A 23,633-nucleotide genomic window follows, 5' to 3' on the forward strand; every position below is an offset into this window, starting at 1 on the left:
GGAGTAAGTTTTCAGGTAGGAACCAAGACCTTACTTGCCCTCCGCTGTGGAGACAGGGGCAAAAGACCCTTCCCTTTCTCTCCCTAGCATTCAAGGTGTGTAGCATATTCTGACCCAGAGGTTTAAATCCTGAGGACTTGTCTTGCAGAGGGATGAGGGAAGATTTGTCATGCCTTTGGAAAAGGTGGATCCAGACCTCCCCAGTCATGGATAATAGAGATGTAAATCAGTGTGGGAAATCACACCAGATACACACACACACAAAGGTACACATTTACACATTGGTCACAGCGTTGCCTGGATGCAAGGGAGACCAGTTCCTTCTGGAAACATAATCTGGGAGTTAATACATTTGCTTTTTTTGCTGGGATGTTGTCTTATAGCACATAATTCTGTTGGGACTTTGATATATTTGGACATTCAACTTTCAAATCCATCTTGAAGTTCTTAAATATTATGAAAGTTCATATATATCATGAACTATGGGTCTTTAGGTAAAAGTATGTTTATGGGTTTGTTTCCCCCGAATTTTTTTTTCCTTCATTCATACCAATTCATATATGGTATGCTGTAGGGAGTTAAGTGCATATTTTTTAAGATTTTAAGGTTAATGTTAGACCATTCTACTGTTTCTTAGTCCATGTTTGCATGTGCTTATCTTATTTAGTAGTTTTAACATTTGGGTATACCTAAAGCCTTGACTCTTTATCTTTTCAGAATCTTTAGAAGAACAAGACGTTCTAGATAACAGTACAGAGCAGACAGATGACAAAATATCGGATACAGAGCAGACAGACCCAGTGATTGAACAAGCATCTGACACAGAGAAACCGGAGGAGAAGCAAGAAGAGACCGAGAATGAGGAAACCTCAATGAATAAAGCCAAATCAACAGTTCCCAGAGCTGATGCTATTCCTAATCCTGAACTAAGTGGAGAATCTTCGACAATGTAGTAAATGCTTCCACGTGCCTTCAACTGGATATTTGTAGTCTTGTTGATGTCAGTTATTGCTTTCTTAGGTGGTGCTTTCTTTTTATTTTCCCCCTCTAAAGACATGCTTGATGTCATCTGAATTTCAGATTGCCTAGCTATTTCAATATGTCAAAGTTATGTCTACTGGCTATTAAAATTAAAAGCAAGTGATATCAGTAAAGTAAAATCCTTTTTAATGTATAAAACCCACACTGTTTAGACAGGTTTTAGGTATTTTTTTCCATTCTAAATGTAAACAAATATGATAGCAGTTTTGTTTTTTATTTGTGACCTGTAAATACTATCCATTTTGACATAGGAAGAACTTTGGTTAGGAATAAGTTCTAATAGCGTTTGTTTTAAGGAATGAAACTCAATTAAGATTTTTAATACTACATCATTAAAATGGATAGAATTTTAACTCTTGAGATATTTTCCAGGGGGTAAAATGTCTATTTAGGCATTTATATTAAGAGCTATGAAAGTTATTACAGTAACAATATAGGCATTGGTATGAATTCCCAGTAAGAATGCAGTCGAACAGTCAAGTGCAGTGTTACTTTTGATGTCTCTTTTTTTGCACCTGGGCCAGAGGTACCTGATATTTATAATTAGCTTATGTTTACATATTAACATATAGGAGCTATCTCTGCACTTAACTGTACTTGAATTTTGAGCATTATTTATATTTGTAAAATAATGATGATATTATAAGTGAATTTTGTGCTCTATTGTGTATTTTGTTAAGGAAAATAAAGATGATGTGTCAGCAATTTTTTTGTTAAATACCTAGACTTCTTCAGACAGTATCTTCGTGGCTGACATGGCTACCTGAAAAGTCTTAGGAGGAAAAGCTCACAATTCAATAAATCAATAGATTCTGTTAAGAGCAAATTATGATCTTTTTATTCAGACTTGTTGCCTTTCAAATTCAGAGAAATAGTGACATTTAGAGGTTCTAATCAGAGGTTAGATTTTTCTGATTCATGAAATCCTTAGGCCATTTGTAGTTTTTAATTTTGAGAGACATAGTTTTGTGAGAATAGGCAGTTAATTATAGTAGTTCATTGGATTTAATATGTGTATTAAGGATTAACTGGGAAATTGTTTTGACCCAGAATAGTGATACTTGTACTTTAAGTACAGTGTTGTTATTTTTTCTCTCTTGCTTTTATCCCTCTTCTCTATTATTAAAAAAAATTGAAATCAAGTTATGCCAAAGGGAGGAATATATAGGGGTGGTGTATATGGCAAGTATTTCTAAGTTGTACACAGTTTATTAAAAATTTAATAAAATACCATTTGTTATTTAAAAATTCATCTTTATGATTTAATATCTTATATCTGATAGGTATTTTTAAGGAACCTAAATCTGTTAATAGTCTGAGGCATCATGGTATAGTGACCAGAGTTTTCAAGATTACAGGACTGGGCTTAAATTCCAGCTCTTCAGTCTTGGGCAAGTCAGCTGATCTCTCTGAGACTGTTTTTTCATCTGTAAAATTGGAAGAATAATACCTACTTTTTCAGGTATGGGGACAATTAAAAATAATTTATGCCGTGTGCCTAGCTCACTGCCTGATAATTAATAGATATTAAGTAAATGGTAGCATTTTATACTATTGATATCCTTGTGAAATATGGAAGGGCTATAAATTCTTCCTCTTGCAGATAAGGAAATGAAAAAACAATATGCACATATAATTCAGCTGTTCAAAATCAAGCCTAAGTTTTCTGCATCAGCTTTTCTTTATCATATACATGTGTATAAATGCATAGGTTAAGGAAATAGGAACCTGAAACTGTGGAATATAATACTACAGAATATAGACAGTCTCTTTTTTTTTTTTTTGATGAAGCCCATCAGATTTTTTGTGCGTTATTGGCCCATAACACTTTAGTAACACCTTGCTGAATCTACTTGTTATAAAACATTCAAATTCTGATGTACATTACTAGAAAATGAGGAATACCTCAGAGAAATATAATTTAATGATAGAATTAAGCAGATATTATGAGAAGTATCTATGGAAGAAGGTTAAAAGGTAAATTAATGCAACAGGTAACATACTGTAATCATATAGTACCCTTTAAAATAGAAAAGTTTATCCTGACATTCTAATAAAGAGCTAATGGTTGAAAGAGTGGTAAAATGTCCTATTTCTGATTATTAAGACTAGTATAAATGAGGAAAAGCAAACTAATAAGTGCCATTAGTTAGAGTGATCTTAACTTCCCTACTTACTAATGCTCAACAGGTCATCATCTAACTTTTTCTCTCTATACCCTCAGCATAATCTACAGTCATGACCTGGCTTCTCTCTCCTTGGCTCTTCTACCATTATGCTGCAGTCTCAGGGCCTCTTTCAGTTCTCTGACCAAGCTAAACCCTTTCCCATCTTAGGTCTCAGCTTAAATGTTCTTTCTTCAGAGAGATGCCCTCCTAAGCTCCGCCTAAAGCTGGCCTCTGCCTTTTACTCTGTCATGTTACTTTATTATCATAATGTGTAAGTATTTTATCTGTTTACTAGTTCACTGTATCTCTTCAAGACTTAGAGTCTGTGTGTGCAAGGCTCTTGTCTTATTTACCTCTGTTTCTCCAGGGCCTAGCACAATGTTTGACACATTTATTATGTGAATGAATAACTTTGTTGCTAAATCCAGTGAAAACTCTCAGTCCTTAACTTATTCCACTGCTTGGCAGTATTGACGCCGTTGAGTACTTCCTTTAGTTTGAAACACTTTTTTTCTTTTGGCTTTTGACTTCTCACACTATTGTTCTTATTCCTCTGGCCCCTTTCTCTCAGTGTCCTTTGCAGGCTTCTCTTCCCCTGCCCATCCTTTAAATGTTGGTGTTTCATACTTTTTACCTTGTCAGCATTTCTTCACTCTATGTCTTCTCTCTTTAGAGGTTCTGGTCAACCCCAATGGATTTTTAATTACCATCTGTCTCTCTCATTCTCAGATCTTCACCCTTGATCTGTTTCCTTCACTTTAGAGTGATATATTCACCTGCCTGTTGAAATGTCTTTCTCAATCAATTTATTAAAAAACAAACACTTCAAACTTTCTGTGTTTCTCATCTCATCAAATAGTGCCACTATTCAAGCCAGAAACTAGAATCTGTTCACTCATTCCTTTACCCTTTTTCCTGTACCTTAACTGTCAGTTTCTGTATCCGAAACATCTTTCAGTTATATTCTCATTTCTCCATCCCATTAACATTACTTAATGATAGTAAACATTTGCATTCTAACTATGTGCCAGTCAACATGCCAACTGTTGTATGAGTATTATTTTTATTTGTTCTTTGGCAAGAATCCTGTGAGGATTTTTTCCTCTGGATTATAGATGAGAAAACAGGTGTAGGGAGTAAGCAGCTTGGTAAGTGGAAAATCTGGGGTTTGAATGCAGGCAAATGACTTCAGAAGTCTTACTTCTTATTACTGTTGTACTGCCTTCTAATTCAAGCCTCCTTCGTCTCAAAACTGTCACTTAACTGGTTTTCTCGTCTCCAGTCTTGCCCACAGCTATCTATTCTGTGCACTGTAGCCTGAAAGAGTTTTCACAATTGGAAAACAAATCATGTCATACCATTGCTTAAACCCTTTAATTATTCCTCATTGTTCTTGGAATGGGGTCCAAACTTACCATATGGCCCACAAAGCCTGTGTAATTTTGCTCCTAGTTAACTCTGGCATTTCTCACCACAGCTACTGCCACTGTTCCTCTCCCCTTGTTCCCCCATGCTTTTAATGTAGCTATACCGTTTTCTGTGGTTTGCACATGCAGTGTTTTTTTCTCTAATCCCCCAGTCTCCTGGTACTCTTTCTCTGCCTGGGGTATCTTCCCACTCACATAGATATGGGGACACTCAGTAAGTAGTTGTTGAATTCAATTGAAATAGTTCCAGTTAGAACCCAAGTTTAGAAATTTTGCTAATTATTGTTATTAAGCTTTGCCCTTTATTCTTGTAATTGGTCTTTCTCATTGTATGCATTAGACACAATCACTACTGTTTGGTGAACATAATTGAATCAGAAGAGCTACCGTTTCATGAGGTGGGGGGGGAAGATTCTAATTATATAATGATTTTTCCATTAAATATTGTATGCTGAGTGTTGGAAATACTAAATGACTTATACAAAGTCATAGGGAGAGCTAGCACCTAAGCCAAGTCAGAACTCAGATCTCAGCTCTTAATGTAGGATGCTTTATATTAAACCACCATTTTTATACATTTTACACACCATTTATATACAATCAATATTGGTGTTAGAGATTAAGATTATTTAAAATATGTAACATGTTTACTTCTATTTCCAGCTGACAGTAACTACTTAACTATCTTAAAACTTTTTCCTTATTTTTTTTTCCTATACCACTTTACAGTATTACTCTACAGTATTACCTCTTGGCTTGTGTGCAGATCAGTTAGCGGAAGGGTCGAAGAATGAGGATAATTTATGGAATTATGGTAGCTATTTTGAAACAATTATGGAGAACAGAGCTGCTTTAGAAAATTGAAAGAAAAATAATGTGGTAAGTCATCTAGTATAACTTCAATTCATTGTAAAAATTATAGAAGGGATTTAGATATAGTTTATGAACTCCCAAAGAGCTATTAAAAATAATAAAAGTACTTATGTAAAGATAGACCAAGATATAGTTGTGAATCAATGATCTGCTAAATCTTACAATTTGTAATTTGACTTGTTTTAAAGTTATTAAAGACCTAAATATATTAACTCTACCAAGTTAATAAGTAAAATGTGGACATAAAACAAACATTTTGTGTTGTTGCTGTTACTGCAAACAATTTTAATACAAGAAACTAGTGTCTTATTTTTAAACAATTCAGTGATAGAGCTTCAGTTTCTGTCTTGATTAAAACCAGTTGAGATAATCACACAACAACATGGTCAGAGCTGAAGAGGAACAGCTGCTAAAAAACAGGAGCCCCAGTCAGTCTCTGTTCATGGTCACTTGGTCAGTTGACTTTATTATGCATAAAAAATGATGGAAGCCAATGAGACTGGTTAGCAAGTTTGCTGGTGACCTCCTTTGATTAATGTCCACAGATTCAGGCTCTGAGTTTGGAAAGGTAAACATAAATATAGAAAAGTACATTTATGAGAATATAATTATAATAAAAATTAAAATGAGTACAGAATTAAACCTTATTAAATTGTATCAATCCATAAACTATTTATTTGTCTAATTTCTTTCGTCCTTAGAAACTAATCTACATTTTCTACTTTAATACTATTTAAAAATTCCTTTAAAAAAATTGTTGCATTTATTGGATAGTAGATATCCCTCCAGTTATCTTTATCAGTTTGCCTTTGTATGAAACTTAGATTCCATTTAATTTCCCATTCTTTCTCCTTCAAAGGTCCTGTTATGTGTAGTTTAATTTATACTACTCATGTAGTTTTAGGAGAAGAAAATGCTATCCACTTATATAGTTCTGTATTATTTGATGTTTTTTAAAACCTAGAGTTTCTGCTTTATGCATTTTTCTCTTTTTAAAAAGATATTTATGCCTTCCTTTTTTCTTTGGCAACACAACTGATAGAATCTGGAAGCACTCTGAGAAGATTAAAAAGAGTTCTCAAAAATCTCCCTCATAAATTAGTTTTTTAAGTTCTTATTCCAGGATTATATGAGAATAGGCCAGATCTTCAACTGCCAAAGCCTTTTACCAGATCCTTGGCACTTGATTTAGGAAATGTGGGAAAAATCATTTATTTTTGTGGAAATAAATATTTCTATCTTAGTCTGATTTTGAAGGATAAAGAAATTGGGGAATTAAATGAACATTTTTTTGAATACCTATTCTTGGTCAGGCACTGTGCTCTGGGTACTTTCATATACATTCCCTTACAGTCTGTGTGAGACTATGAGCTATGTGAGAGGATGGAATCCTGTCAAGCAGGGATTAAATTAATTTCCCAAAATCACTTAGTTTATGGATATTTTAAATGGAACTGGAACCTAGGATCTTTAAGTCTTGTCCTTTTCGTTACTACCTACGAGCCCTCTACTTCTTTTTCTTTGGTAGCTGAAAGAAATAGACCCAGGCTCCTGGGTTTCTCATTTTTGTGATAACTCAGTTGTTACTTCTTCAGGGCAATCTTCTCTTAGCCTAACACTTGTCAGACTTTCCACTCACACACACCCTCCCCTTGAAATTCTTTCATAATATTATCTTTTGCACCAGACTATGAACTCCTTGAAGGCAAGGACATGTCTGGTTTTGCTTATTATATTTCTAGTGCCTGGTGTATAGAAGAGATAATAAATTATATGTTGAATGGTAGTATGCGTGCATGTACACACACACACAATGAGAAATAGCACTGCAGTCTTAATGCAGATTTTATAGTGTGAAGAATTTTGCAAATCTCAAATTATTTGAATTATTGAGAAGGGAAAGGGCCAGAAAGCTTGTTTCTCGCAATTTAGGAAAATTCCAATTGACACTTTTGCCTTTTTTTTTTTTTAATACACTGTCCACATTGCTGTTGGAGTTTTCTAAAACACAGACTTTAAATATTATTGTAAGGCTCCTTTGTGTATGGCCAACTCCTTAGGTGGCTTGTAAGCATGACTTACAGAATCTAAATCACTTTTCTGGCCTCGTCTCTCACTATTCTCCCTCGCGCTCTGACCACAGGTGAGTCTTTCATACCTCTGAGAGATGCCTTGCACTGATCTTGCTTGACGCTACTCTTGTCAACTCTCATTGCTTTAAGAACTAACTCTGTCTGTAATCTGAGCGATTTCCTCAGCCTTCCTAAGCAGTCACTTGCCTTTTGTTCCCATTGTACTTTATATACCAGGTGTAACTTGTAGTCTCCTGATTTTTGCCTCCCTCACTTGATTGTAAACACTGAAGAAAGGCCATGTTTTCTCAGTTTTTAATTTCTCACTTTCTCTTCAAACAAAACAGCACAAATTAAAACAAAACTAAAACCTGGCATGGTCTCTGCTACATGTACGTTTAGAGAGTGGGTTTCTATAAGTGATAGACCTAAGTTGATCAGCACTAGTGGTTGGTGTGCTACTTCCTTCTGAAACTCCTACAAATATAATAATTGGGGCTAGAAAGTGAGAAAGACTGGCTCAAGATATAAGAAAATGGAAACTGTGAGCACACTGAGGGTGGGGAGGATTCATTTGTTTTGAATTCTTAATGCCTGATACAGATGCTCAATAACTGTGAATGAACAGACCTGAAGAAGGCCTAAGAACTGGTGTGCTGGGGGGGACCACAGTGTCAGAGCTCTTCCTTGACTCATGTGAGTCCATTATTTGGGTATGATTTCTAAATTGTATGTATAATTTGTGTTCTTTAGCAAACTCCCATTCTTGAAGATCCCTATACTCCCCCCACCCCTGATCCCATATTTTACTTACCTGTGGAATGGGGTTTTAAAAAATACCCTGTTTTGGGCTTCCCTGGTGGCGCAGTGGTTGAGAGTCCGCCTACCGATGCAGGGAACACGGGTTCGTGCCCCGGTCCGAGAGGATCCCACATGCCGCGGAGCGGCTGGGCCCGTGAGCCATGGCCACTGAGCCTGCGCGTCCGGAGCCTGTGCTCCGCAACGGGAGAGGCCACGATAGTGAGAGGCCCGCGTACCGCAAAAAACAAAATTTTTTTTTTTTAAATAAAAATACCTTGTTTTTATGTTTATTTTTATTCATTATCTCATTTCTGACCATTTAATGTTGCAACTGACATTAAGTTAGGAATTTTCTGGATTAAGTTGCTGCTTTTTGGACATTGGTGGAGCCTGGACACACACACACACACACGCACACACACGCACACATGCACTCTATATATACATATATATATATAAGTTAAGAATATTTCCTCTTTCAATGTATAAGCTATAGGAATTCAGACCTTAAAATTGAGTACTTTCGTCAAAAAATCATTAAAGGCAAAGTTTGCAGTACGTGGCAAGTATAATTAAAACTTACATTAGTGTGGTATATTTTATGAATTATAGTCAGCTATGTTATTTTTTTCTGAAAGTGAGAAAGGCTATTTGTGCCTTATTGTCTATAGCAAGAATTCTAAAGGCTTGGCCTACCTGCCAAGAGTTGACATATTTTATTAAATTATAGTGGTATGCTTAAAAAAAAATCTTTTCCTAGGAACACGAAGGAATCAAATTTTGGCGTGAATTTGTATTCTCAGTTATGAGTGTTCATACAGCCAAAGAATACATGAGTTTTCAGTATAGGATGTTGTGAATTTTATAAAATAATCTAACCTGAGAATTGGCTGAAATAAAATTGATATGCTTGAAACATGTTTTGGGTGGACATTGTGTATTCTTTTCAGAATGATTTTTTTTTTCTTTTGGTTTTTGAAGACCTGGATTCTTTTTGTATGTTTGTATGATCTTTCTTCTCTTCAATAAGGCAGTCTCCTGTAGTTGGGCTTGATGGAATTAAATGGCGTTTTATTTATTTAAAGACAGCCACAATCCTTACTGAAGAGTGGGGATTCTTCCTTCCCTGCTGCCTGATGCCCCACTCTGCCACACCTCCTCCCCTCCCCCAACCAGCAAAGGCAAGAGCAGCAGCTGTTCAGGTTTTAGGAGATTCTGATAAGACCAATTTCTCCTATCAGCAAACAATTGTAAGCAATAGTTTGAAGCAAGCATGAATGTTCAGCACTCCTTTTAGGTCAGGATGGCACAGGACTACTAAATTGGACAGTAGTGTTGTGTGTTTGGAGCAGGAAGAGGAGAAGGGGAGCAGATGACTTGCCTTCTAATGAAGAAGTGGAATTCAGGGCTACTGTGTTGCAGATGAGTAAAAAGAGGTATGGCAGCCAACACTTCTGTTTTTAACAGTGTCTCCAATAGACATGTAAACAATTCAATTTGTGCATTATAGGTTTTATTGTCTTTAAAGGGTGATTTATGTCCTTATCTCTGCATAATTGTACACAAGATACTGCCCTCTATCAGAGGGCCTGTGCTAAGTTTTTAGACCTTTGTCTTCATTAGTACAGCAATTTTAGCTTGTGATCATTGTACTAGACCTCACTGATAAGCTAAGACACTGCGAGGTTCATGGTGCTGATATCTAACCTCGCCACTGGCTTCTTGACCCTTCTGCTTCCGAAACATGGGTCATTTTTTTTTTTTTAAACCCAAGGTAGAACTTCATCAATTTTTCTCACACATTGTGGGCAGTTTAAAGGTTGGTCAGAATCAAATATTGTGCTTTCAGATTTGATAATGTATGAGTACAGAAGGATGACCTTTGATACATGGTCATACATCAACATGACATGAGCAGTAAATGCAGCAATTACCTTTACTACATTGAAATGGTGCTTTAGTTTTCATCTTCAGAGCAATTATTGCAAAAACAACAAAAATACATTTAAGTTCTTATTATAACATTTGTAAAGTTAAGTGTCTTTTGAAAACAATCCTAATTTATGCACTTATTTTCAACATGAGTTTGGTTTTCATAAGATGCAATAGTTCACTATCAAAAGATGTTGTTGACATGATAACAATAGGCAGGTTTGTTGTAAAGCTACTTTGTGTTTTGTAAATAGGTTATTTTTCAAAAGGATTAAATGCTGGTTCTGTACAAGAGTTTTACCATTTGTAGTTTAAAATGTATTGAAGTCTGTGCCCAGTGGTCATCTAATGGAATATTTAGTGATGATAAGGATCTTTGTGATCACACACAGCTGCATGTAGCTTCTCCCACTGTCTAAGGGATTGTTGCCCCAGGGTGTTTATATATTCATTTCTCCTTTGATGAGTGCCTTCTGTGTGTCAGGCACTGGAGATATAAAACGAGTGAGACATGGACCCTACTCTCAGGGAGTTCATAGTCTACTAGGTGGTTATTCTAATAGGTCAGTTCTATCTTAGGAAGTCCAAGATGAAAAAGCAGTAAGTTGACTTAGTTAAGTCCTAAGTGAAATGTACATGGGACTTAAAAAGTCAGGAGACCAGGCTTGCATTTTGACTCTGCCACTTTCCAGCAGTATGACCTTGTGGGGAAGTTAGGTAACCTCTCTGAACCTTGGTTTCCTTGACCATAGAAAATGATATGTAGTACACAGAGCTGCTGTGAAAAGTAAATACGGAAAGTCTAGGCCAAGTCTGGACTAGAATGGGAAACTTCCTTGTCTACTTTCCATCCTCCCTTTATCTCCCTTTACACCTCTCAGCCTGTTTACTATTTCTCTATAAATTCTTCTCTTTCCGGCATAGAGGTTAACAGGAATTCAGGGAGTCCAAGGACCTCTGGAAATTTTCTGCAGAATTTTATATGTGTGCATGCACATTTTTCCATGAAGAGAATACATAGCTCTCATCTAATTTTCAAAGGGGACCATGAGTCAGTAGAGCAGGAACTCGTAGCTCTCTTCTAGGAGAAAAGCTAACTATCAAAGATACCAGTTAACATTACTGTAATATTTAAATTAATGATGTTAAAAAAAACACAATTGACGGGCTTCCCTGGTGGCGCAGTGGTTGAGAGTCCCTCTGCCGATGCAGGGACGCGGGTTCGTGCCCGGTCTGGGAGGATCCCACGTGCCGCGGAGCGGCTGGGCCCGTGAGCCATGGCCGCTGAGCCTGCGCGTCCAGAGCCTGTGCTCCGCAAAGGGAGAGGCTGCAGCAGTGAGGGGCCCGCGTACCAAAACAACAACAACAACAACAACAAAACCCACAATCGAATCTCAAGTACCTTTTCTTTGGGCATTAAAGAACCCATCAAATTATCCCCATGGCCAGAAGCTATATGCCAGGTACAAAGCAGCAATGGCTACAGCAGTGGCAAAATTAGTATAAAAAAGGAACTATAGTTTAGTGTGTGGGTCTTGAGTGTTTTTAGATTGCTGATAGCTTTATCAGTGATCACTTTTAGACAGGAGAATTGCTTAAAACTCGACAGTGTTAGTGAGATTAGTGAGACTGCATTTTGAAAATAAGGTAGGGGTATTGTAAGGAATCCCAAAGTATCTTACTGGATTTTGATGTTATAAATGTTAAAAGTCTCACCACCCTCCCCCCAACCCCCTACTTGTTCCCTCCCCATAACCCAGGAACTTCTGCTCATGCAATGATGTCATAAAATTAGTTTTTTTCACCAATACTTGTCTATTTCTCTCTTGGTTTTTAATATAAGAAATCTAAAGCACAATGATAAAAAGTTTAGAAGCTATTTCACTGCATTCTATCATTGTAATGCATTAACTGCTTTCTCTTCCTTAGGTTCCCTTTTAGTCTTTAGTCCTTTTAGCTTACATGCTTTATAAATTGATAGGTACACAGTTGTATTCTTAAACCAAACTGTGTCTGAGCAAGGTGGTCTGTGTGGGGTCCCACTTGCCTCCTTTAGCTTCTCTCACATGAACTGTCATCGAAATCGTGAGTCAATTACTGACCATTCTGTAGCACGTGAAGCCATGGGCATCTGGTCACTGGGAAGAGGTTTGAACCCTTAACTTTTATAAACCATGAAGCAGCTGTCAAGTGGTAATGAGTTTTTTTCCCTTACACTCAGGCAAACGCAGGCTGAACGCTTGAATGCCTGGTCTCCCTCCTTGCCCTAGTATCTCCTCTTCCATTTCTCCTTCAGAATATACCTTAAGTTTGAGTTTGTACATTTGCCTTGTAGGTCTAAACCTGTTGCATTGTAAAATGAAGTTCATCACAGAATTATTTATGATAATGAAAACATAGATGATCAAAATGCTCAGAAGTGGGTGAGTATTTAAATAATGCATTTAAATATTTTTGAAGTATTTTTAATAATGTGAGAAAATGCTGAATATTTAATATTAAGAGAAAAGTGGATATGAGGTTACGTGGTATATATAGTCTGGTCTCATATACAAGGATGTGGAGATAAATCTATATATAAATATAGATCTATCTACAAATATATAGATATATGAGAGAGAAGAGTTTATAAAAATATAATAATATAACAAATGTTATAAAAATATAAGAAATTTTAACTAATTATAGTTGGGTTGTAGTATATGTGTTACTTTGTTTTTTCACCTTTTCCCCCTGTACTTTGAATATCAAGAAAGTGCATTACTTTTTAGCAAGTCTAATTTTTAAAGTAAAAAATTAAAAATCTAGAATAATGAGCTACAACAAATCACTGTGTTACAGAAAGATTTCTAAATTCAAATTAATAGTTCAGTTATTTCCAAATTCAGAACATTTTCGTATATGCAAAGTCTTGGGAAAGAGTTCAACTTCAAAAGGCAGAGGAAAAAACGACTTTATCTGGGCAGTAAAAATATAGAGGGACTCCCCTGGTGGTGCAGTGGTTAAGAATCTGCCTGCCAATGCAGGGGACACAGGTTCAAGCCCTGGTCCAGGAAGATCCCACATGCCATCGAACAACTAAGCCCGTGCGCCACAACTACTGAGCCTACGCTTGAGAGCCTGCGAGCCACAACTAGTGAAGCTCGCACACCTAGAGCCCGTGCTCCGCAGCAAGAGAAGCCACTGCAATGAGAAGCCCGCGCACCACAAAGAAGAGTAGCCCCTGCTCGCCGCAAATAGAAATAGCCTGTGCGCAGGAACGAAGATCCAATGCAGGCATAAATGAATGAATGAATAAATGAAAAAATAAAAATATAGAGACCTCTGTTACTTTGGAATAAAGAATAGAAATGAATGCTTTATGAAAAATATGGACTTAAAACTTAGGAAGGAATCTGAGAAACTCAGATAATTTTTTTCTTCCAGCAGCTTAAATAAAATACTCTCAGCCTGTAGATTTTTATGAAAGCCCCTGTTCATTTACATACTTTCTCCACCTTCCTTTCTTTGCACATAGGCATAATAGCTCATTAATTCCTTTAATTAAGAGGAATGAATCAAAGGTTTTTGTCTTCTAATAAGCAGTTGCTTCGTTTTATGCAATATAGCACCATAATCTTTGATCTTCCCTTAATATATTTCTTTGGAAATCTCACAAGTTGTCGAGACGAGAGTTAAATAATTTCCTAAATCTGCATCTGATAAACATTTAGAAATAATCACAGTACAGTATGCAGTAATGTATCTTAGTGCAGATTGCTCTGGGATTGTCATATGATAGCAATCATAGCAAAATCTGACCCAAGCTTCCCAAACTGAGAATTTGTGGCAATTTGTGATAGAGATGAGAATGAATTTCATGATTTAGAAAATTAGATAGGTAAATTTAGGACTTTGTAGAAACATTTACTTCATGGGTAGTTATTTTAAATGTCTATTTATGTAGGCTAGTGTACATGGAGGCCCCCCTGACATGCTGGTTTCCTACTGGGGAAACCATAGTTGACTAAATACTTAATATATACCCAACCTGCTGTAAGACATATACACAGTGTCATTAGAAGAATTCTTTGAAATAGAAAATTATTTATCTCTGTTCTTTAGGTAAGGAAACTGAAGTTCCAGGAAATTCAATCACGCATGTAAGGTCACACAGGTGGTAAGTGGGAAGGGCAGTATTTGAACCTAGGTTGATCCATAAATGTTTCACTGTATCACACCACCTCCAGTCTTATCCATTTGTTCAAGTTGACTTTTTACCAGCAATACTCTCTTTACTTTATATACTTTAAAGTGATTAAAATATCCTGTAAAAATGTTCCATAGTAATATTCTGAAGGAAATCTTGAAGAGTCCCTTTGGTAAGACACTCACTCCTTGGGTTGTCCAGATTTTGTGAAACAGTATTGGAGATGTTACTATTATTTTAGAAGCTAAAAAGGAATATGGTACTGCTTGCTGGCTCCTCCTCCACTTAGTAAGGAGCAGTGCGCATCCTTTCCGCTTTCACTGTTAGCTGTGTCTCTTCTGTGCTACCATACAGAGTTGACTTGATTTGTGACAACAGCAGAAAAGGTGATTATAAGTTGCTTAGTACATAAATTACCTTTCTATTCTTGGTACTAAGTGAATTTCTAAAACCAACATCTAAATTCTTTGATTCTGTGCCATTAAAAAATTTGTCTTTCCAATGAGATTTTTACTGAAAGTACTGAAAAATATCTAATATTTCTTGTCTATCAAAATGCTTTTCTGAGTACATGTCAAATGCTGGTTTGGTTTATACAAAGGATGCAGATTTCTTCCTGGATTGCACTTTCACTGAGGGACTAATTGTCTCTTATGTACCTTCAACTCTCCACTTAGAACAGTTCTTGGCAAACAGTACATTCTCCATGCGTGTTTGTTGAATTGGAATTGTTTCTAGCAGGACACTGTGCCCCTGATATAGGTGCTTATCTTCTCTGAAATTTAAGATTTTTGAATGAAATGAAGAAACCTTGATTTTGGATTTCTTTGTGCATCTAAGTCTTCATCTGAAGCCAGGGAGGGAAGGGTACGGACTGCTGCTGTCCACAGCTCCCGTGCCCTTGGGCTTTACCTAGAGGTCTAGGCATTGATGACCAGCTGCCTTTCTCCACTTAACCTTTGGTTACAGGCACTGGCCCCACAAAGGTCCTCACACTAGTCAGCTGCCTTGTCTGGCCCCTCTCCCCTTCCTTCCTCTCCTGTCCTTCCTCTGTGATCATCCTGTGCTCACCCAGCACCTGCATCCCCAGTACTTTGCATGTTCTTCTGTTGAATTTGGGGTTGGTATCAACCTTTCTCCTAGTCCTTTATGGCTTTTGCATGTAGTTTTCATGACTCTTGATTCTTATGTGTAATTCATGCATTGTGATGGCTCTATTCACAAAGAACATGCGTTCTACACAAACTTCTACTAACACATGTTGCTGTCAAACATTATCGCCAGATGTTTGGGAAGGCAAGTAAGGAAGTAGTTCAGGGCTGTGAGACTCAGGCCCTCCCAGAAAAGTGATGAGGAACTGGGATGTCCTATTGCTTCCAGTCACTTCAACAGCCCCCGCCTCTCTTGATGCCTCCTAAGAGTGTTCTGAGGCCACCTCCGTCAGTTTTCACAGGACATGGCATCTTTCCTAGCAGACTAGGGAGTTCTTGTTTTCATGCTGTGCTCCACAGATCCCCTAGACTCCACAGGTCCTTCTGTCATTCCTCGAACATTTGACTCAACTTCTAATGCAGATGTGTAGTGACTTTAAAGAATGTACACACAATGTATTTTATAACAAATTTTAACACTGGAGGCCACTAAGTTGTGTTCTCACTGATGGATTGATTTCACAGTGCATAAATTTTATGAATTAGAATTTATAAAATAAATTCATTTGTAACCTAGATGTTGGCTGTCTCTGTGAGCAGTCTCTAATCTCACTCCTTGCTGTTCAGACCTGAGCTCTGTGTCTGTTCTTCTTTCAGACCGCAGGCCCTCTCATCTCTCCTCTGGGTTATTGTAACAGGCACTCATCCACTTGCTTCATAATCCATTCCCAGGAGCAGCCAAAGTAAGCCTGTTCATAGGGTCTGATGACTCCTCTACTCAAAAACCCTCCCATAGTTTCTCATCTTTTGTTGTTCTTCTTGTTGTTGTTGGGGGTTTTTCCAGGTTAATTGAGATATAATTGACACATAACATTGTGTAAGTTTAAGATGTACAACGTGTTGATTTTATATAATTATAAATTGTAAAATGGTTACCACCATAGTATTGGCTACCCCTCCATCCTATCACATGGTTACCATTTCTCTTTGTGGTGAGAAAGTTAAGATCTACTCTCTTAGCAATGTTCTAGTATATGATACAGTATTATTAGCTACAACCACCATGCTGTGTATTAGATCCCCCAAACTGTTAATCTTATAACTGGAAGTTTGTAACCTTTGACCAATACCTCCCCATTTCTCCCACCCCCCCCCCCCCAATCCCTGGTAACAACCACTCTACTCTCTATTCCTCTGAGTTCATCTTTTTAAGACTCCACATACAAGTGATATCATACAGTATTTGTCTTTCTCTGGCTTATTTCACTTAGCACAATGCCCTCAGAGTCCATTCATGTTGTTGTAAAGGGCAGGATTTCTTCTTTTTTATGCTTGGATAATATTCCATTGTGTATATATCACATCTTCTTTTTCCATTCATCTGTTGACAGACATTTAAGTCCATAGTTTAGATTCACAGTTCTCCATATTATTTAGAGTAAAAGCCCAAGACATTGCAATGTCTTATAAAGTCCTACACTATCCACCCTCACCCCCTGCTTGATGTTCCTGTTCTTATTATTCCATCTCTCTTTGCCCTCACTGGCCTCCTTGGCCTTCCTCTAACATGCCAGCCATACTCCTGCCTCAGAGCCTTTTCTCTTAATTGCCCCTCTGCCTTAAACATTTTTGCTTAGCTGGATCCCCCATCCCCAGGTCTTTACTCAAATATCAACTTGCCTTACCTAACCTGACAACACCTTCCTTAAAATATCCCTCCATTCCCTTTCCTGCTTTTTTCCTCTGTTAAAATTGTCTAAAACTTCTCTATTATCACTAATATTCAATAGCAATATTATCACCATCTAACGTGCATATATTTTGCATCTTTGTTTATTGCACCCTTTCCCCCTGTAGAAAGTAATCCATGTTGCCAGAAATTTCTGAAAGTTTTGTTCCCTGCTGTACTCCCAGTACACAGCAGTTGGTAGGTTATCAACAAATATTTGAATTCTCCGGAAATAATCCATGAGCCCCAGAACATTAGTAAATAGACTAGATTTTTCTGGGACTTTTGCAGGGGAGATGGACAAGGTGGTTTATGTCCAAGGGGAGATTCTCCTTTCAATTATTCCTTTCCTAAGAATAGAGACCAAATTGTTTTGACTTAAGAGAGCTGCTCTCCCAGTGCCTTGGACATTACTATAAACAGTTCCTTTTTAGGTCAGTACAACATTTAATCAATCAGATTAAGTTATAATGTTTATGAGGATCTGAGAGTGAGATGTGCCATAATGCAAAAGTCAAGTGGATTTTGGAGGAAAATAGATTTATGAAAATTCTTTTTACTATTACCTGAATGCAATGATCTAGATAAGCTAAGTAAGTAACTCTGTTTCTTTTCCTATTTTTCCTAACCCCCAACCACCAACTGCCTCCCACCTCATCTCCATCCCCATCCCCCAATCGATGAAGTAAAGCCAAACTTATTGTCCAAATGGTGGATTACCCAAGCCGTTTGCTTTTCCTCACTCCCTTTCTGTTTATAGACTTCTGGCCAATTCTATTGTTCCCCACCTGGAATGACAATATGAAAAGAATTAAGGCAATTAATGTTATCACTTATGGTAAAAATTGGGTGAGGAAGAAAAGAACAATTATTGGCTAAAAGGAAATTTGAAGGGTCCATATGGATTGTCCCTCCATGTGTTTTGTTAGCATGTATAATTGATAACAATACTAATGCATTAAAAATGATGTTCTTGGGCTTCCCTAGTGGTGCAGTGGTTGAGAGTCCACCTGCCGATGCAGGGGACATGGGTTCGTGCCCCGGTCCGGGAACATCCCACATGCCGTGGAGCGACTGGGCCCGTGAGCCATGGCCGCTGAGCCTGCACATCTGGAGCCTGTGCTCTGCAACGGGAGAGGCCACAACGGTGAGAGGCCCGTGTACCGCAAAAAAAAAAAAAAAAAAAAAAAAAGATATTTACTTCCCAGTTTGCATTTTTAGCTCACATGTATTTCATTAACACACATGAGCAAGAGCAATACACACATAGCAACAAATGAGCTTTCTTTACCAGCCATTGTGCAAAGTTAACGAGTGGCTATTTTTAAGGCTGATCTACTAGTATATGTAAATGTAAACACCTCTGTATGCAGTGGTGACATCTTTAAGTAATTGAAAGCTCAGCATGAAAATTGTGTCCAGCCTTAAGATCATTCTCAGTTAAAAGGTTAATCCTTTTAATAGTTAAATAGGCTGCCCTCTCAGATATATCTCAGAGAAGAGAATTTATTATATAAGGTATAATCTCATTGGGTATGCAAGGTAAATAACCTCATTAAGACTGGAATGTGAAGGAGATACACTACTATTCAAATAGGGCAAAAGGGGGCCAACAAGTTAAAACAAAAGGCAGTTATGGAAAGTCAAGCACTGCTTTTATTTTGTGTTTCATATTTTGTGCTGAATAAGCAGATTAAAAGGGTGAGCTGCTTAGCTTCGAGAAGAGCCTAAAGAAAAGAGGCCTGCCCCGGCCACGGCGTTCAAGTTCGCGACCTTCTGCTACATGCTGGCGCTGCTGCTCACCGCTGCACTCATCTTCTCCACCATTTGGCATATTATAGCATTTGATGAGCTGAAGACTGATTACAGGAATCCTATAGACCAGTGTAATACCCTGAATCCTCTTGTCCTTCCAGAGTACCTCATCCACGCTTTCTTCTGTGTCATGTTTCTTTGTGCAGCAGAGTGGTTACACTGGGTCTCAATATGCCCCTCTTGGCATATCATATTTGGAGGTATATGAGTAGACCAGTGATGAGTGGACCAGGACTCTATGACCCTACAACCATCATGAATGCAGATATTCTAGCATATTGTCAGAAAGAAGAATGGTGCAAATTAGCTTTTCATCTTCTAGCATTTTTTTACTACCTATATGGCATGATCTATGTTTTGGTGAGCTCTTAGAACAACACTCAGAAGAACTGGTCTGGTTAAGTGCACGCAAAAAGCCATCAAACGAAGGGATTCTATCCAGCAAGATCCTGTTTCCAAGAGTAGCCTATGGAATCTGATCAGTTACTTTAAAAAATGTCTCCTTATTTTTTAAATGTTTCCACATTTTTTGCTTGTGGAAAGACTGTTTTCATATGTTATACTCAGATAAAGAATTTAAATGGAATGACGTATAAATTAATATGAAATGATACCTCTGGTGTTGACAGGTTTGAACTTGCACTCCTTAAGGAACAGCCAAAATCCCTTGAATGACTGCATTAATTACTGACTGTCCTTAGTCCATTGGAAGCTTTTGTTTATAGAAGTTGTAGGGCTCATTTTGGTTTTATTGAAATGCCATTTAATTAAAAATTAGCTGTAGATATCAGGTGCTTCTGATGAATTGAAAATATATATCTGACCTGTGGAAACTTCATGGGTTTCCTCATCTATCATGTAGGTGATTATATATGGATGCATTAAAAAAATGAGTGGGATTTTTTTTCCTTTGACTTGAAATATTATCCCTGTATATTGCATGAATGAGAGATTTCCCGTATTTCCACCAGAGTAATATACTTGCTTTAATTCTTTTTTTTTTTTTTACTTGCTTTAATTCTTAAGCATAAGTGAACATGATACAAAAATATATGCTGACTTACTTGTGAAGAATGCATTGAAAGCTATTTTAAATGTGTTTTGATTTGTAAGACATCACTTATTAAGAAACTGGTTATTATACTTAGTGTTCTAATCTGGTGGTAAAGATATTCTTAAGAGTTTGCAAGTACTTTAGATTTTCAAAACTGAATGAGAGAGAACATTGTATAACCGTCCTGCTGTTCCTTTAGTGCAATACAATAAAACTCTGAAATTAAGACTTAAAAAAAAAAAAAAGAAAAGAGGCCTGGATAAATCCTTTTGGTGAAAAGCAACAGATTAGAGTATAGACTGTTGGTCATGCATTAGTTGAATAATCTCAAAGAGTGGAAATTTTGATTTCCACGAGTGTGTCTTCAAAGGGCTATAAACAAAGTGATCCTTCCTGGATCTAAAACCCTGATAGACCTTGGACACTTGTTTCCCCAAAGCATGGGTACCCCTGATGGCTGACTTGATTAACTGTCCTCTCATTTGACTAAGCTCCCTTGTTACGTTGGAATTTCAAAATCATTACACTATGAAAAATTCCTCTTCCACGTAAGGTATTGGGCAATGGTCTCCTACCAATTAGTATCTACATTTATTGTCATCCACATCTATTTCATCTACTGTTATTGTCGTTTATGTATCATAAAAAAAAATTAAATTGCTCTTGCGCCTCCAAAATTGAATAATCCTAAAATGGAAGAGCTAGATGGGGCTTGGAGGTTATTTGGTTCAGGCTTCTGCCTCTAGATGGTTAAAGAAGTAATGCATAGGATTCTCAGATGTCTTCTATGTTCTCAGAAAATACCATGTCAACACTTGGATGACAGCTTTTCCAGGGGAGTCTGTAGCATGTTTCTGTAACAGGAATTAGCTCTTATGCAACTGGTAATTAGGAGAATGAGGCCAGTATAACTCAGAAGTCATGTTGGTCTTAGATGATTTTCCTCAGATCATTAATGTTTTGCATCAGCAAACAACAGCAGCTGAATGCAGCAAGCTAGAAGAACACAGAATATAGAACCTACAGCCAAACTAAGTTAAAGAGAAGACCAACCTGTGAACAGTGTGGCCATGTGCTTTGTCTTAGAAGTGCTGAGTGTGTGGTTCTCTCTGATCTTTGGGTATTTGGAACTTGTCTTCTCAAATCAGTAGCCTCTATCTTTCATTTCATCCCTTCCATCAAGCTGTCTTCTCTCCCTCTCCCTCTCTCTCTCTCTTTTTATTGTGGTGAAATATACATCTTTTTTTTTTAAAAAGGTAAAAATTAGGGCTTCCCTGGTGGCGCAGTGGTTGAGAATCTGCCTGCCGATGCAGGGGACACGAGTTCGTGCCCCGGTCTGGGAAGATCCCACATGCCGTGGAGCGGCTGGGCCCGTGAGCCATGGCCACTGAGCCTGCGCGTCCGGAGCCTGTGCTCCGCAACGGGAGAGGCCACAACAGTGAGAGGCCCGCGTACGACAACAACAACAAAAAAGGTAAAAATTCCTGTGTTTGCAGTAGTCTTTTAAATTAGTAAGTTAACGACTTTTTTAAAAAAAACTGAAAATATTTTTATTAGGTTTATTATTCTCTGTGTTGGTGTTTTCATTATAAAGTTGCCTAAGTTTTGAGTGGTTTGCTACTTCTTTTTCCCTATAAATCCTGTGATTTTGCAGAATGCAAGTATCATTTGAAACACATATATATCTTATAGTAGAAGAGCTTGTATTTCATTTTCTTAATGCATGTTGCATGACTCTTATAACTGATCATGTTCAGGGTTTGTCCTAGGAAACTAAACTAAGGTTGGAGCAGGATTATCTATAAAGAACGTAACAGGAGGAAGTTCCAAGATCAGCCAGGAGACTTGCTGAAGTTTTTGTGGGTTTATTAGTGTCAAAGTTCAGAAGTCTCACAACCTATCAGTCTTGGTGCAATGTTCTTATTCCTCAACCTCTTCTACTTCCAGTGAATGAGATATAAAATGCTGCCTAAGCTTATAGTGGTGACTTCTCTGAACTTTCCCACAACCAGTAAAAATAATTTTTGTGTCAAGAATATAGTTTGTTCAGTATACAATGAAGCCTCTTTCTAAACCTTTTTCAGTTACATAAGAATTCTGTATTTTCAGGTGGGTGTTTTATTTTCTGCTCTCTTCTCTGCCCCCCACACAGCACTCAGGACTCGCTCTGTCCTGCAATGCTCTTGCTCGTTACTGATTGGGCAGATTACATGGACGTGATCTCATGGGTGCTATTTCAATTCAATGAGCAAGCATATATTCTTACTACATGTAGGGAACCCTGCTAATGAGTTCCTGTTAACTCTCCCAGATCAGAAATTGTTGTCTTATCAGAGACCTTCTAGAGGCAATGCCTTAAGCCAAGACAGCAACAGGACAGAATAGGGACTCAAGTATTCCTTAAGTGTCTCTTAAATCTCTTCAGGGACCAACCCTGATATTTTCCTGGATGACCTATTCTCTATGGTGTCTGCAGACAAGCTAGGATCCAGGGGAAGAAAGGTGTGGAGCTGATGGGCATCCATACCACAGAAGCTACCTTTATTTGATAACTGGTTTCATCCAAGATGTTAGTTTAATGACATGTGTGTGGTAGGTGTGTATGTGTTCAATTATTCCACAAAAGACTGTGAAAACTTCAGTGTCTCAACAACTAAATTTCTCTGTGCACAAAGCCACAGGGCTGGCCTGGCGTAGTGAAATTCCCATGAAATTGAATTGATCCTCAAATTATTGCTTAAATGATAGGACAGTTAGAACTTAAGAGCATATTAATACTAATGGGAATTCTTTAGCTAATGCTGTGAGACCAGTTGCGAACTGCACTAGGCAAGCTACAAAAAAAAAGCCATTATGGTCTTCTTTTCATTGATGCATGATTTGTTTTATTTAAAACATTTGAGGCTTAAAGTTTTTATACCATGCTCTATGAATAGAAGTGTAATGAGGTTGAAAACCAAAATAGTGCTCACCACTATTAGAAAAAGAAAAAGGAAAAAGAAGCTTTAGCTGAATGCTGCCCATTTGAATCTCTTTTTCTAAAAATCCAATTTAATTTTTTATTTCTTGTCTCATTAACCACAAGATTTAGAAAATAGAATGCTACTTGAGTAAAATAAGAGTGACAATGCAAAATATTTTTAAAGGGCTTAGTTTTTCTATTGATCTTCTCTTAAACATTTTAAAATTAAAATGTTCTTACATTATAAAGCTATTTTGCAATATGTGTGTGATTTATTCCTAAGTTTGAATCTACCTGAATTAAGCATATACTGAGCTTTTATTTATTCTTTGAAAATATAGTAGATAAAAAGCCTAAGTGTTTCTGATATTATGTTTTGTCATCTCCAGCGAAGAAGATTGAAATCTTGAGAAACAATT

The 23,633-nt window shown here is 37.3% G+C and overlaps 1 protein-coding gene and 1 pseudogene across 3 annotated transcripts in view; both read left to right on the forward strand.

Moving 5' to 3' along the window:
* The window catches only part of LNPK (lunapark, ER junction formation factor), an 89,990-nt gene extending 80,688 nt beyond the window's left edge, over nt 1-9,302 (forward strand). The window contains exons 13-14 of one of the 3 annotated variants that reach the window (XR_012333071.1): nt 718-2,503; nt 5,366-9,302. Coding sequence is in view for 2 of the 3 variants with exons in the window: in XM_019923002.3 (XP_019778561.1) it covers nt 718-953 (236 nt within the window). In the remaining variant the exon portion in view is untranslated. Of the gene's footprint in view, nt 1-717 lie in introns of all 3 variants that reach the window. The other 2 variants (XM_019923002.3, XM_019923004.3) reach the window with 2 other exon arrangements.
* An 8,219-nt stretch (nt 9,303-17,521) lies between these two features.
* LOC109547791 (protein cornichon homolog 1 pseudogene) lies at nt 17,522-20,478 on the forward strand (annotated as a pseudogene).
* The last annotated feature ends 3,155 nt before the right edge of the window (nt 20,479-23,633 follow it).

Source organism: Tursiops truncatus, chromosome 7 (genome assembly GCF_011762595.2).
Source record: "Tursiops truncatus isolate mTurTru1 chromosome 7, mTurTru1.mat.Y, whole genome shotgun sequence".
NCBI classification, from domain to species: domain Eukaryota; kingdom Metazoa; phylum Chordata; class Mammalia; order Artiodactyla; family Delphinidae; genus Tursiops; species Tursiops truncatus.